The sequence below is a fragment of the Ctenopharyngodon idella genome, chromosome 3 (assembly GCF_019924925.1).
Source record: "Ctenopharyngodon idella isolate HZGC_01 chromosome 3, HZGC01, whole genome shotgun sequence".
Lineage (NCBI taxonomy): Eukaryota > Metazoa > Chordata > Actinopteri > Cypriniformes > Xenocyprididae > Ctenopharyngodon > Ctenopharyngodon idella.
Window position 1 is genome coordinate 51919107 of NC_067222.1, and position 16263 is coordinate 51935369.

Below are 16263 nucleotides of genomic sequence, written 5' to 3' on the forward strand. Positions count from 1 at the left end.
CAATTGTGTCGATCATAAGATATTATTTACGAAATGATGTAACATCTTTGGCCAAAAACTCATCTTTCTGCGATGCAATGTGTTATCCAATATTCCCGGAACTGTCCATGCTTGTTTTTCAATGTGGAATAAAACAAAATAGGTATAATTTTAAAGCTTAGAAACATTTTAATGCATCTAACCATGATCAGCTCTTAACGAGTGTGAGTAGTCCCTATAAACCCGAGTGTACTGCCCGGCAGCGCCACATAGCAAAATTAATAGGAAAAATTAATAATCAAATTTCTTTTTAAAACTACTGCCTTGTAAACTTTAATTAAGATGCACAGGAGATAAGATGACAAACGTTTCAGCTCTTCGCCTTCATCAGTGTAACAATTTCATTCACTCTCAATAGTAATATGGAAAATGCACTACAAATCAGCAGGTCCACAGACTTAAGTTTAATTCCATAACAAGTCACAATTAAAGACAATACCAAGAGTAATTACATGTCTGACAAAAAACACAACGATTCCCAAGACACCAGAATAAAAAAAAAAAAAAAAAAAAAAGTAAATAAATAATAATAATAATTGGGAACAATAACACATCAGGCAACATAGCCGTTCGTAATCATTGTACCAAAAAAAAAAAAAAAAAAAAATTATGAATAACAAGAAAGATCATAATCTTCATTTAAACCTACAGGGGACATGGTTTTTAAATTAAACATCCAAAAAGCTTCTCTTTTCAAGAGTTTATTATCTATGTCACCACCACGACGGGAATTTTTTACTATCTCAATACCTACACAAGTGAGTTGTTCAATACAGTGATTAAATTCAATGAAATGGAAATGGAAATTGTGTGCTCAACTCACCATGAAAGGGGAGAGTACTCGACACACTTGACCTGAGCATCGCTGGTGTTGGGCACACATGGGGCACAGAGCTCTGGGAGCAAAGTGAGCTAACCTGAGAAAGGCTCAAAGATAGAAACCTGAGCAAAAACTCTCACTCCAAGACGAGAAAAGCCGTCTGAGCTCAGCTCTGGAGGAATGGAGGCCCCAACAGGAAGAAATTCCACAGGAGGGACCTGCAACACTCGACTCCGTGACTTGATAATAATCAAGGAGCTTTTGTTGGAGAGATGCTCCAAGTTCAAACTAGACAAAGCTACTACCAAAGCTCTAGAGAGCAAAGACTTAAGCATAGTGTTTTCCACTTTCTAAACAAGAGGAAGTCTAACAACGCTCAAGGACAACCACAGGGGAGGCTTTCAATGAAAGCCTACAACACCTGGCTATTTGTCTGTGCCTAACACCACCAGGGAACTGAAGCTCAGCATATCGCTTATACTCTAATATCAAGAGGAGCTTCAGCTCAACCTAGATATATTGAGGAGGCCGTAAGACCTGCCACTTGCATTAATAGCCTAACGTTGAAGGCAGGCCCCGGCCGGGGACGACTCTCATAAAGAGAGGAGGTATACTAGGATCACTAGCTGCCAGTCTTAAGCTGGAGAGGCTCTCCTAGGAGTAGCTCTTCTGGGCTACTGCATGCTAGGAGGCGGAAAGCTACAGCTGAACCGCCTCTGTCGGATATCGGGGCAGCCCAAAAGAAGGGCCAGCACACACGCATTCATGACCTTCCTGGAGCTCAATGAAGCTGAGACTTCAGCCTAACAACTCCAAAGAAAGGAGGCCGGCTCACACAACACTCAGAGGAACTGACCACCTGGAGCTCAATGTAGCGGTGGCTTCAACAAAAGGACTCTTCAAGTGAGAGGAAACCAACACACTCACCACAGGGAATGTCAAGGTGGCCTTAACAGGCCATCACTTGAGGATACCAACTACCTGGAGCTCAGTGGAGCAGAGGCTTCAATAAAAACTCTCAAATGAGAGGAAGCCAACATACTCATCATAGGGTGATTGTCAAGGTGGCCTTGCAGTAGGCCAACGTCAACGAACTCAACTACCTAGAGCTCAAATGGAGCAGCAGCCTCAAATAGAGACTCAAACTAGAGGAAGCCAGCTCACTCATCACAGGGTGATGTCAAGGGTGGCCCAGAGAGGGCCAACACCTACCGTCATGATCTATCTGGAGCTCTGGGGAGTGGAGGCTTCAGCATATCGCCTTCTACTCTCTAAGCGAGAGGAAACTGCTTCACTCGACCTAGGGAAGGTATTAAGGGGGCCTAACAAATGCCAAACACCACAAATTGTGATATTACCTGAAACTCAGCAGAGCGGTGGCTTCAACAAATGACTCTCTTTAACGAGAGGAAGCCAGCCCACTCAACCCAGAAGGATTATCAGGGTGGCCCCGGAGGGCCGAACACCTGACGTATCAACTACCTGAAGCTCAGATGAGCGGCGGCCTAGAAAACCAACTCTCAGATTGAGAGGAGGCCATGCCATTCACTACAGGTGATATTTTGTTCTTAATGCTACCCGCTATTAAGACCTCACAAAGAAAAGAGGCACATAGTAAGAGTGCCACGATAACCTTTCCTAATAATGGGAGCTCCAGGGCCCCAATTTAAATGCCCCAATACATTAAACATAGAATAAACATCCCCTTATTCCTTTCTACAGGGAGCTGAGGTCATTAAATTTGTAATGGCTCTCACAGAGGGAGAGGTAACCTAAAGCTCAACCTGAGACTTCAAAGAGCAGAGGCCTAAATGTAAAAGAGGCCTGCCATACTCTGCAGTCTGAAAGGATGCGCTCACTAACAAGCTCTGTGCCGGATCCACAGACGGGTTCAAAAAGATGGAACCAACACATCATTGGTCCGGCCTCAGGCCTGGTGTGAAGCGCCTGGGATATAAAAGAATAAAAGCCCCCTATTATTCCTTTCTATAGGGAGCTGAGGTCACTAAATGTAAAATGGTTCTCACGCCAGAAAAGGCAACCTGCAAAGCTCAACCTGTAAATGGAGGTCCTTAGATGAGGCCTGCCATACTGCTGTAGACTGAAAGGATGCAATCAATACCAAGCCCTTATGCCGGACCAACAGAAGGGTTAATAATAATGGAACAAAACCCATCATCAGTCCATTCTTAGGCCTGATAAAAAGCACCTAATATGAATAAACACCCCCTTTATTCCTCTCCATAGGGAGCTGAGGTCACTAAAAATATAACAATTCTCACCAACGGTGAGGCGACCTACTATGACAACAGAAAGCAAAGGCCTTAACTTAAATGAGGCCTGCCACACTGCTGCAGACTGAAAGGAAGCACTTACTAACAAGCCCTGCGCTGGACCAACAGAAGGGTTCTAATTAAGGATGCACCGATACCAGTATCGGTATCGGGCCGATACCAAGCTTGTGTACTTGTACTCGTACTCGTAAAAATACCCCCTATACCAAAGACCGATACCTAACATGACGTAACTGACAGAATTTTCTGTGCACAGAGACACCGGCGGCAGCAGCAGAAACAATGTCAGCCTCAGGGGTGTGGAAATACTTCAAAATGAATTATGACAACCCACACATTGACAACTGCATGCTTTCAATCACAATTCGTTATCGATTAGTGAAGGCGGGATAGGCGGAATCGCGCTGAATGACAGACCAGAAACGCGCTCTCTCTCTTGTGCGCGATCCCAGTTTTCATAGACAGAGCGTGATCAGTATACCAAAAACCAAGTTTACTACATTTATAAAGCACATTTAAAAAAACCTTGGTTGAACAAAGTGCTGTACAAAGTTACCCATGTCCATCACCAAAAATTAAAAATAAACATTCACAAGATGTTAAACACACAAGAAAACAGATAGGTTTTCAAAAGACTTTTGAACTCAGACACTGTGGCTGCGGTTTTGATACATAAAGGCAAATTGTTCCACAACTTTGGGCCAGCTACTACCAAGGCTCTGTCCCCCCCCTGCATCGCAGTCTAGATCTGGGTACCCGTAATAGATGACTGGTCTGTGATCTGAGTGATCTGACTGAATTATGCTCAGTAAACAACTCTGACAGGTATTGAGGAGCGAGATTGTTTAAGGCTTTGTAGACAATCAATAAAATTTTAAATTCAATACGATACTGAATCGGTAGCCAGTGCAGTGAATGTAAAATAGGCGTAATATGGTCCCGTTTGCGACTGCCCGTGAGCAGGCGGGCAGCTGCATTTTTGACCAGTTGGAGTCTATGGATGGACGAGACAGGCAGCCCGTGATACAGCGAATTGCAGTAATCAAGTCGTGATGAAATAAAAGCATGAATTACTATTTTAAAACTCTTCCTACTTAGGAAGGGTTTAACTTTCGCTAATCTTCGGAGGTGGTAGAAGCTGGAACTGATGACTGTATTAATTTGTTTGTTCAGTTTTAAACCGCTGTCCAAAATAAAGCCCAGATCTTTAGCAACATAAGAATGGTAAGGGGTGAGAGAACCCAAATCCACAGTGCTCAGATCAGTTTTTTCGGTAGGCCAAAACAGGACAATTTGTATTTTTTCTTCGTTCAGATGCAGAAAATTATTGGATAGCCACGTTTTCAAATCTTGGAAACAGTCTATTAATTGATTTATGGCAGACCTGTCATTACGCATAAATGGTATGTAAAGTTGTGTATTATCGGCATAGCAATGATAGGATACCCCAAATCTCCTAAATATAGAGCCAATGGGTAACACGTATAATGAAAATAGTAACGGTGCCAAAGTTGAGCCCTGAGGGACACCACATGCATGCGCAACAGAAGAAGAATGCTTCCCTATGTTTACTGAAAATTTTCTGTTGGACAGGAAAGACCGAAACCAGTCAAGTACAGTGCCTCTAACACCAACGCAGCGCTCTAAGCGAGACAGCAGGATACCATGGTCAACAAAATCAAATGCTGAGCTGAGATCTAACAACATTAAAGCCATGGTATTACCAGCATCAGTGAACATTAAAATATCATTAAAGACTTTCAAAAGGGCGGTCTCTGTGCTGTGTAGTGTTTTAAAACTAGACTGAAAAATATCTGAAATACCATTCCTATTCAAATAGTCTTGCAGCTGCATAAATACAGTTGAGCCTGGGCATTATTAACTTCATCTAGAAAGACCGCATTTTATCCAGTAGTGGATAAAATGGGGTCTGTAGTAGAATTCGTCATTGCAGATAGTTGAGCCCGGGCATTATTAACTTTATCTAGAAAGTGCTTAAAAAAGTTTTCACATAATGAGGAAGAAGTCTCTGGGAATGTCTGCACTGGGGAGTCAATAGTTGAAAATAAAATTCTAGAACAATAGGAATTTTTGGCAATAATTTCAGATAGATATTTCGTCTTTGCAATCTTGACAGCCTTTTGAAAATTGTGCAAAGAATCTTTTAGCATTCCATAGGATACTTGCCCATCCTTTTTCCACTTACACTCACATTGGCGACATTGCTGTCTAAGCGGCCGGATATCACCGTTCATCCAAGGTTGGGATTTGCGTTTTAATTTAAGAAGCTTTCGGGGTGCAATAACATCTAAAGTATTACAACATCTGTTGCTGAATGAGTGCATCTGATCATCAACATTCAAGTGGGAAGAAACAAAGTCTGAAGTAAGACGTTGGTATTCCTCCAGATACAATTTAGAAAATTTGATACAAGATTGAGCAGTTAGAGTACGAGACCAACATGCTTGAGTTGGTATAGTACTAGGTAGAGAAGGAAGAAGAGTGGTGAACAGCATAGGTTTATGATCAGAGAAGGAAATATCACTGATGGCAACATCAGCAGCTAATAAGCCATAAGTCAATATCAAATCTAATGTATGACCAAGACAGTGAGTGGGACCATTTACCCATTGCACAAAGTTCAGGGAAGATATAAGATTTAAAAAGTCTTTGGCTAAAGCATTAGCTGCACAACAAACATGAATATTGAAATCACCTAGAATTAAGATAGTACCATAAGTAGTCAAAATGTCCCCTAAAAAATCAGTAAATTCTTCAACTAATTTATCCGATGTTGGTGGTCGATATATTAAAATGATTAATACAGGATGAGAAGAATTCAAATGAATTAATTGGACCTCAAAGCTAGTAGGGCTAGAGGTGGACAACAGTCTGCATTGAAGGTTTTTTTTTAAAACCGTCGCAAGCCCTCCTCCTCGACCAGTAGGACGAGGGATATTAAAAAATGGAAAGTCAGGGGGTACTAGTTCAGAAAAAGGGCTTAAATCACCTGATTTTATCCAGGACTCAGTCACAAAGAAGAAATCTAAATCATTTGAAACAAATCATTGCAAATAAAAGTTTTGTTGATCAGGGAGCGAGCATTCGTTAGAGCCATCCTGAACTTCAGAGATTCCCATTGAACTTGAGACAATCTGCGTAATAAACGCAGATTACCATGGTCGGCCTTCCTTCGTCGAATCCGAGGAGAATAACATCGTAGAGAGCAGGCCGGTGAATCTTGTGAGTCTGGCTGAATACACATAATAGAATCCCGCGACCGCTGTACCATCCATAGTCTCCATTCCGTTTCTGGTGCGTAATAATCCAGCGCAGAACGGGGAGGGCAGCCTGCCGCCAAAGCCAACTCGCGGCAACACCTGCCCTTTTGCCGCGTTTTCTTCGGCATCATCTGCCTGAGACATTGAAGATTGTCAGGGCAGATATCCAGGGAGGCCAGAGGACTCCAGTTGTGAGTAGAAATAAAAATTGTCAGTTTCAGAGGGAGTCTCACGGGTCTTGTGCAGCTTGGGCATAGATTGGTAAATGTCGATCAATTGTTGACGGTCGTAGACACTAAGAGAGTGGCAGTAAAATGACACAGGAAACAATAAAAACGATAAAAACATGACAGATAACACAGAGAGTAGACAGCATGCCACACACACCGGCGCCATCTTTTTCAACTGGAACTCACAAGGTTCTATTCACCTGCTCCTGCCTAAAATTCACTCTGTGTTCACCCACTATCCGCATTAGGGGTGCAACGGTTCTCGGTAAAAAATCTAACCATACCGTTCTTCACTAATGGTTCGGCACGCGCTTGCACCGCGGTTCATCTCGAATGACGACACATCTAGAGTATGGTTTGTTGAAAATAGCAACGTGTAAAACAGACAGATAGAGTTCGGATAATGTATGTTTCAGTCGATGAATACGCATTCCGGGTTCCCAAAACGTTACAACAGCGATGATCAAAAAGTGTGGACAAAACTCTGACTCTTTGAAAACTTGGTTCACTGTAAGTGCTCTATGCTCGGATATGACCAGTCATTTACGCCATCATCACCCGGTAAGACCTGAACAGCGCACGTTGCTATCTGTGTTTAAACTAAACTCATTTAAGCCTTGCTAATTTAAACGTTCAAAAGCAAGACGCGAAAGAGAACTCGCGCGTGCCGTGAGAGGATTTGTGTGTGCGCTCGTCCGAAGCACACAAGCCTTTATCTCAGACAGCGCGCAAAAACCGAGTTCTCTTTCAAGACTTGCGTTTGAATGGACAGATTTGCACAAAAATTAGGTCAACATGCTGTCTTGGCAAGTATCCTAACAAACACAGTCGGTTATGTCTTGAGTGAACGTATAACAGTCGAAAAAAGACAACGCATCTGTTACAGTATATGTACTGGATCGTGCATTATGTCTTAAAGGGAAAGAAGCCTAATATTCCTGCTGTCTGTGTTTTTAATGTTAATCAAACAACAAATGACAAAGAAATCAGTCACTGCTCTTGACTGAATAGCTTTTGTAACTAAATAATTATAAATGTTTAATTTATAATATGCAGTGTTATTTTATATTTGATTATTATATTCATTTTCACCCCTAATCCGCATATAGTGATTTTCTTCCCGACCCAACGGGTCCTGTTAAATTTAGATCGTTTCCAGAATCTCACATTTAAACTTCCCCTAAAGAAAGTTTGATTGGGGATAACAAATATAAAATGTTGCATAGCATATACAAGATTTTTATTTGTTATTTGTCTTATGATGCTGTCAACACCCTAAAAAATGTCAGAGAAAAAATGTCACAAAGAATAATAGGATAAATATCACAGAGAAAAATAGGCTAAATTAGCCTACAACATGTCCCTCAAAACTATTGGCTAAGCCAAAAACAGGCTACATAAATGAAAACTGTTGGCTTACTAGCTATACTGCAAAATGAAATCTTTTTTGACATCCATGCAAGAACAGAATGACACTGACTGATGACCGTTTCAGAACGTCTCTCCTCCAAAATTCGATCACAAAAGTTGAATGTTCACTGAAGGTGTACTCGCGCAGACCTCTAATGCAAAGAACATATCTTGCCAGGTTTCTCAGGACAGGAAACTAGGAACACCACCACTGCAGAAAGTTTTGTTCACTTCAAGTTCAAGCATAGATGCGCTGATGTCAAAGCATCTCGGGAGCGACTGGGTTACTGTCAGACCACCCGCTCCCGTCTAATGTACACTATAGTTACCGACCGCAATCCGCCTTTCATTAAAAATTTAATCCTGCGCAGCAAGAAACCTTATTGAATATGCAGACCTCTACCCCATATGCATTAAGATGAAGTGCAAGTTCCCTTTCGAAAGGGAAGCACAGTTTTCAAGTTACCACACATGTGTGGTACTTACTTTTTGTAATGGGAATCACAGACTAGATTATAATTTACATAAAGATTTTATTAATTTATTTGGTAACACTTTACAATAAGGTTCATTAATTAACATTAGTTCACTACATTAGTTAACATGAACTAATAATTAACTGCACTTGTACAGCATTTATTAATCTTTGTTAATGTTAATTTCAACATTTACTAATACATTATTAAAATCTTGTTAACATTGATTAATGCACTGTGAACTAACATGAACAAACAATGAACAACTGTATTTTCATTAACTAACGTTAACAAAGTTAAGTAAATACAGTAACAAATGTATTGCTCATGGTTAGTTCATGTTAGTTAATACATTAACTAATGTTTAACTAATGAACCTTATTGTAAAGTGTTACCATTTATTTAAAAACTGATCACTTTTTGCTGACTTTTACTCTCTTTCTCAAAGGCTCAACTGCAGAGGACAGTAAAACTGCTCTTCATGATTACACAGAGACCAGCCTCAGACTGAAGAAGAAATTAAAACAGGAGTGTGAGCGAATATTGGTTGGTAATTCTCAGTCGGGTCATCAGAAATACCTGGACGATATTTACACTGATCTATATGTGGTGGAGAATGAGACGGGAGGAATAGTGAGTGAGCACGAGGTGAGACAGATCGAATTCAAACAATCTGACTCCAAGGACACACTGATCCAGTGCAATGATATTTTTAAAGTCCATAAGGGTCGACAAAACCGAAAAGTGCTGACGATGGGCATTGCAGGGGTAGGAAAAACAGTCTCTGTCAATAAATTCATCCTTGACTGGGCTGAAGGAAAAGAAAATCAGGATATTGCCTTAATTTTCCCGCTTCCATTCCGTAGACTGAACTTGATTAAAGAAGAGTACAGTCTCATAGGACTGCTTAACAAATACTTCTTTAGTAGTCCTGAAGAACTGCCCTCTCTTCCTGAAGGTGAAGGCAAGGTCATGTTCATCTTTGATGGGCTGGATGAGTGTCGCTTCCCTTTGAACTTCAAAGATGATGACAGATTTACAAATGTTAAAGAAAAAACAACATTGAGTAAGATAATAACAAACCTCTTTAAGACACATCTGGTTCCCTCTGCTCTCATCTGGATCACATCCAGACCAGCAGCAGCCGGTCTTTTACCCCGAAACTATATTAATCAGGTGACAGAGGTGCGAGGATTCAACGATGAACAGAAAGAGCAATATTTCAACAAAAACAGCAGTCCTGAGGTTGCTGGAAACATCATCCGTCATATCAGGAAATCCAGGAGCCTGTACATCATGTGCCACATCCCCGTCTTCTGCTGGATCTCTCTCACTGTTCTTCAGCCTCTACTGGCAAGAGAAAGCAATGACAAAACACCCACAACTCTCACAGGAATGTACACAAACTTCTTACTTACTCAGCAGCAACAGATGGAAAACAAATACTGTGACGACTCTGAACCTGAAGCCAATGCCAGGTCTTTTGATCAGATTATTCTGAAGCTTGGGAAACTGGCCTTTCAACAGCTGGAGAAAGGAAATGTGATTTTCTACAAAGAAGATCTTGTGGAATGTGGACTAGATGTCAGTGAAGGGTCGGTGTTCTCTGGGTTATGCACTCAGATCTTTCAGGAGGAAAAGGCTGTTTCAGCAAGAAACATTTACAGCTTTGTACATCTCAGCATGCAGGAATTCCTTGCTGCTCTCTATGTGTTTTTGATTAGCAAAGATGAGAAAGCAAAGCTACTTTTTCAATCCCGGAGAGAAAAACTGACATGGAAACTGTCCAGAAAGGCACTGTTCCAGCTTCATAAGGCTATAGTCAAAAAGGCTTTGCAAAGTGAGAACGGACACCTGGACCTTTTCCTCCGGTTCCTTCTGGGACTCTCTCTGGAGTCCAATCAGATTGACTTGAAGGAACTACTGCCAGGACTGGAACTCAAAACAGAGAAAATGAAAAACACTGTTGACTATATCAAAAAGAAAATAGAGAAGGAGAAATCAGTGGAGAGGACCATCAATCTTTTCCACTGTCTGAGTGAACTGAAAGATGACTTTGTGGAAGAAATCCAGAAGAATCTGAGCTCAGGAAATCTTTCAGCACAGAATCTCTCCTCTGCTCAGTGGTCTGGTCTAGTGTTTGTGCTCCTGATGTCAGAAGAGATTCAAGAGAAGTTTGAACTGCAGAAATACAGAAGATCTGATGAAGCACTGATGAGATTGCTACAAGTGATCAAAAACACCAAAAGAGCACTGTAAGTGTCTTCATTACATTCATTTATATACACTGTTGTTCTTTTGTAATTGGGCCTTCTTTTTACATGGATGACTTGTTGGCCTAGGCATGATGTGGGCTATTGACCTTTATCACTGTCCCAGAAGCTCCTGAAAATAACAGAAAAATAAATACAAAAATAGAGTACAGACACTGGAGAAATGTCATGTCTTTTAGTACTTATATTTCTGTTATTTTCGGGAGCTACTGGGACAGTGATAAAGATCTGTAAGTCGATCGTGATCGATGGGTTGGTGACCACTGGCCTAGACAGTTCATAAAAATGAATAAAAGTAAATGTATCAATGTGTGTGAAAGTATTAAATGCCAAAGTGTTTTCACCATCAGACAAGTTGAACCTGAGTTTTACCTATTTTATTAGTCTTAATTGTATCATCAATTGACGAAAATACTGGTTTGATGTTTTATGAAGAGAAAATTGTTTTAGTTTTGCTTACATCACTACAGTCAAAGTTTTTTCCAAGTAATCTGTGCTCTAGATTATCACTACCTAATAAGCATCAATATCTTTGATTGTTTTGTTCGCTGCACAGGCTACAGTGCTGTAATCTCACTGCTCAGTGTTGTGAGAGTTTGTGTTCAGCTCTACAATCCTCAAACTCTGTCCTGAGAGAGATGGACCTGAGTAACAATGACTTGCAGGATTCAGGAGTGAAACTTCTCTCTGATGGGCTGAAGAGTCCAAATTGTCAGCTGGAGATACTGAGGTTTGAGTTCAAATACTTTTTTTTTTTACATTTTCCATAAGTTAATTATTAATCATTCTGTTAAGATTGATGTTGTATGCAATTACATTTTGTTTTTATTGTTCAGATTTTCCACATGTAATCTTACTACTCAGTGTTGTGGGAGTTTGTCATCAGTTTTACAATCCTCAAACTCCCTCCTGAGAGAGTTGGACTTAAGTAACAATGACCTGCAGGGTTATGGATTGGAGCTTCTTTCTGATGGACTGAAGAGTCCTAACTGTCAGCTGCAGATACTGAGGTATTTAAGAACATATAAGAGATAATGTACCGTTAGCCGTTCATAGTGTTTGTAGATGATATGACTGTTGATGTGTGTATTCTACTCTCTTTCAGTCTTACTCACTGTAATCTCACTGTTCAGTCATATGAGAGTTTTTCATCAGTTTTACAATCCTCAAACTGTGTCCTGAGAGAGCTGGACCTGAGTAACAATGACCTGATGGAATCTGAAATAAAGGTTCTTTCTGATGGACTGAAGAGCTGTAAGCTGGAGATACTGAGGTTTGAGTTTCAAATACTTTCAAAGTTTTTTTTTTTCTTTAAGTTAATTACTAAACATCACACTGCTGAATTTATTTGGCATGCAATTATCATTTTTCTTGTTCAGATTATCCATATGTAATCTCACTGCTCAGTGTTGTGAGAGTTTGGCATCAGTCCTGCAATCCTTAAACTCTGTCCTGAGAGAACTGGACCTGAGTAACAATGACCTACAGGATTCAGGAGTGAAACTTCTTTCTGATGGACTGAAGAATCCAAACTGTCAGCTGGAGATACTGAGGTAAATGGTTTTAAAATAATTAACAAAATGTGATCACAATAAATGATTGTCACAGAATGGGACATTTGCTTCAGTCCTGATGGAATGCCAGAACAAGAGACAAAACCACATTTGCAGGAATGTTTTTTTTTTATTAACATTTATACAGATGTGCATATTTTGATCAGTTGAAAATAAGTTGAAAAGTATGATCCACTTGGATTACATAAGTCTGAGAAAAAATTTTTTGGGGTGGGGGTTCAAGAGTGGACTGTCAGAAGATTTTAAAATATGCACATATTCACTCTTTTTTTAAATTTCATTTTTTGAATTTAATATATATATGATTCATGTTATTTGTAACTGAATATGATGAAATGATTTTTAGCATATTAGGCATATTAGTCACTGGAAAATAGACTATTTAAGCTTTTAAACAGTCAAAATAAATAATACCTAATGAATGGCTAAAATAGGTATAAATGTTTAAATACTTTCTGGTTCATTTCCACAGACACTTTTGTTACTTTTATGACTGATTCTACAAAAAATAACAGCATACAGTCTACACAGGTCAGTAGTGGTTCAATGGATTACAAAACTCACGGTTCGGATCATATCATGGTTATTAGGTCACGGATCGGATCATTTTCCGGATCAGCAGCAGCAAAAAAAAAAAAAAAAAAAAAAAAGGGGGTGTGGGGGGTAACTTTGCATTTATTACTTAGCCCACTTTAACTACTCCAATACCACAGCAGAAACTACTAGCCTAACTAATACATTATTAAAGGCAAGTGAACAGACTGTAAAAAGAACAAATACTGTACACTAATTACAAGCATAGATAAATACAACATAAAGTTACAAATAAAGTATAAGATCTGACTGTAGTATTAATTTTCATGTACAGAAATGTAATAATTAAATATTAAATGACACCTGTTCACTGTATAAATTTAATATAGATTAATCTTTGTTAAAGCTGTGTTTTGTTGTTTTGTTGTTAAAGCTGTGTTTTGACAACAGCAGGTATTTATAGGTTGCTGTCACTTTAAGAGTAAGACCCCACACACACATCCAATAGATACACATCCGAATTCTCACCTCGTTCAATTAAGACATAACCTAATGTGTTTACGAGAATACTTGCCGAGAGGGGTATTTTGACTGACATGTGTGCATCTAAGTGCATTGAGGATGCGAAAGAGAAATCAATTTGGAGTTTGCGAGCTATCTGAAACACGCTTCTCTCTGTGTGTGTGTGCGTGCGAGCCTTGAATGTATGCGCGTCTGTGCACACGGATAACAGCGTGACGTGCGATACCGAATTAAACCCTGTTGTGCCTCTTCTAGCGCTGGAACGGTTATATATCTATTTAATGTGTAAACTAGCAAGACAAAGCATGTGCAAATGACAACCTTTCACTCTACTGCGGTTAAACTTGCAATTGATCCGCAAATCACATATGTCCCGAACTGTGGGGCTTGGTCCGTATGCATCACGAATCAACAATGATCCGTTTAACCACTACAGGTCAGTGTGTGATAGTGACAGATCTGATTGTCAGACTAGTGTCATGTGGACTGTCATCTTTGTAGATTGTCTGGCTGCATGGTGACAGCAGAAGGATGTGGTTATGTGTCTTCAGCTCTGAGTTCAAACCCATCATGCCTGAGAGAGCTGGACCTGAGCTACAATCACCCAGGAAATTCAGGAGTCAATCTACTCACTAATAAACTCAACCATCAAAACTGCACACTAGATAAACTCAAGTAAGTTGAACAGCAAGAGTTTGACTTTATTACTTTAATACATGTACAAAAGTTCTTACTGAGAATAAACAGGTTTAGCCGCATTTATACTAGAGGGCTGTTAAATGCTTGATTCTGATTGTTTGAAAGACAAACGTTCTAAGGTGTGCAAATATTGTCAAGTAAATGCACAGTTAAAATAGTTCCAGGCATGTCTCAACTGCATAACAGTTCCATATCACTTCGCCAAATGATTCCAGTTATTTCAAAGGTCCTTACATATTACAACAGCAAAAGAACCAAAACCCACAACGGCATTGAACAAATAAATATAAAAAAAATAGGATACAAATGACAAACTATTTTCATTCATTTTTTTTCCCTCAAAATAACATTTTATTATCTATGGAGACCACACTTTCTCCCACACTATGTCCCACTCAAATGAACACACATAGGCCCGGTTTCACAGAAAGGGTTTAGCCTAAGCCAGGATTAGGTCTTAGTTCAATTGCGATATTTAAGTAGCTTTTATAAGCATACAATAGAAAAAAAACATTACTGGTGTGCATCTTAAGACAAAACAATGGCAGTGACATTTTAAGATATGTCAGTACAAGTTGCTTTTAGTTAAAACAGCTAAAACATGTATTTTAGTCTAGGACTAGCTTAATCCTTGTCTGTGAAACTGGGGGATACAGTACAGACACACTAACACACACAGAAGCATACAGGTGCACAGAACATTGTTGTCAGTGCTGCCCTGCGACTTCATAAGTAAAATGGGTTCATAGCCTATGTAGTATGTCTTTAAAAGGGACTGTGTTAAGTATTGTTAATTATTATTAACTTTATATATATATATATATAGTATCTCACAGAAGTGAGTACACCCCTCACATTTTTGTAAATATTTTATTATATCTTTTCATGTGACAACACTGAAGAAATGACACTTTGTTACAATGTAAAGTAGTGAGTGTACAGCTTGTATAACAGTGTAAATTTGCTGTCCCCTCAAAATAACTAAACACACAGCCATTAATGTCTAAACCACGTGAGTACACCCCAAAGTGAAAATGTCCAAATTGGACCCAAAGTGTCAATATTTTGTGTGGCCACCATTATTTTCCAGCACTGCCTTAACCCTCTTGGGCATGGAGTTCACCAGAGCTTCACAGGTTGCCACTGGAGTCCTCTTCCACTCCTCCATGACGACATCACAGAGCTAGTGGATGTTAGAGGCCTTGCACTCCTCCACCTTCTGTTTGAGGATGCCCCACAGATGCTCAATAGGGTTTAGGTCTGGAGACATGCTTGGCCAGTCCATCACCTGTACCCTCAGCTTCTTTAGCAAGGCAGTGGTCATCTTGGAGGTGTGTTTGGGGTCGTTATCATGTTGGAATACTGCCCTGCGGCCCAGTCTCGGAAGGGAGGGGATCATGCTCTGCTTCAGTATGTCACAGTACATGTTGGCATTAATGGTTCCCTCAATGAACTGTAGCTCCCCAGTGCCGGCAGCACTCGTGCAGCCCCAGACCATGACACTCCCACCACCATGCTTGACTGTAGGCAAGACACACTTGTCTTTGTACTCCTCACCTGGTTGCCACCACACACGCTTGACACCATCTGAGACAAATAAGTTTATCTTGGTCTCATCAGACCACAGGACATGGTTCCAGTAATCCATGTCCTTAGTCTGCTTGTCTTCAGCAAACTGTTTGTGGGCTTTCTTGTGCATCATTTTTAGAAGAGTCTTCCTTCTGGGATGACAGCCATGCAGACCAGTTTGATGCAGTGTGCAGCGTATGGTCTGAGCACTGACAGGCTGACCCCCCACCCCTTCAACCTCTGCAGCAATGCTGGCAGCACTCATACGTCTATTTCCCAAACACAACCTCTGGATATGACGCTGAGCATGTGCATTCAACTTCTTTGGTCGACCATGGTGAGGCCTGTTCTGAGTGGGACCTGTCCTGTTAAACCGCTGTATGGTCTTGGCCACCATGCTGCAGCTCAGTTTCAGGGTCTTGGCAATCTTCTTATAGCCTGTATAGCCTGCAACAAATCTTTTTTCAGATCCTCAGAGAGTTGTAGGGAACAGCACATTCCAGGGCCCAATTTATGGCCAGCCCCTCTCTGTCCGTAACAGC

At 40.3% G+C, this 16263-nt stretch overlaps 1 protein-coding gene across 1 annotated transcript in view; it reads left to right on the plus strand.

Annotated features, from left to right (window-relative positions):
- Nucleotides 1-16263, plus strand: part of LOC127508730 (NACHT, LRR and PYD domains-containing protein 12) — a 38628-nt gene that overhangs the window by 6236 nt on the left and 16129 nt on the right. The window contains exons 6-11 of the mRNA XM_051887020.1: nt 8999-10805; nt 11380-11553; nt 11660-11833; nt 11929-12096; nt 12203-12376; nt 13955-14128. Of these exons, the coding sequence (XP_051742980.1) occupies nt 8999-10805; nt 11380-11553; nt 11660-11833; nt 11929-12096; nt 12203-12376; nt 13955-14128 (2671 nt within the window). The remainder of the gene's footprint in view (nt 1-8998; nt 10806-11379; nt 11554-11659; nt 11834-11928; nt 12097-12202; nt 12377-13954; nt 14129-16263) is intronic.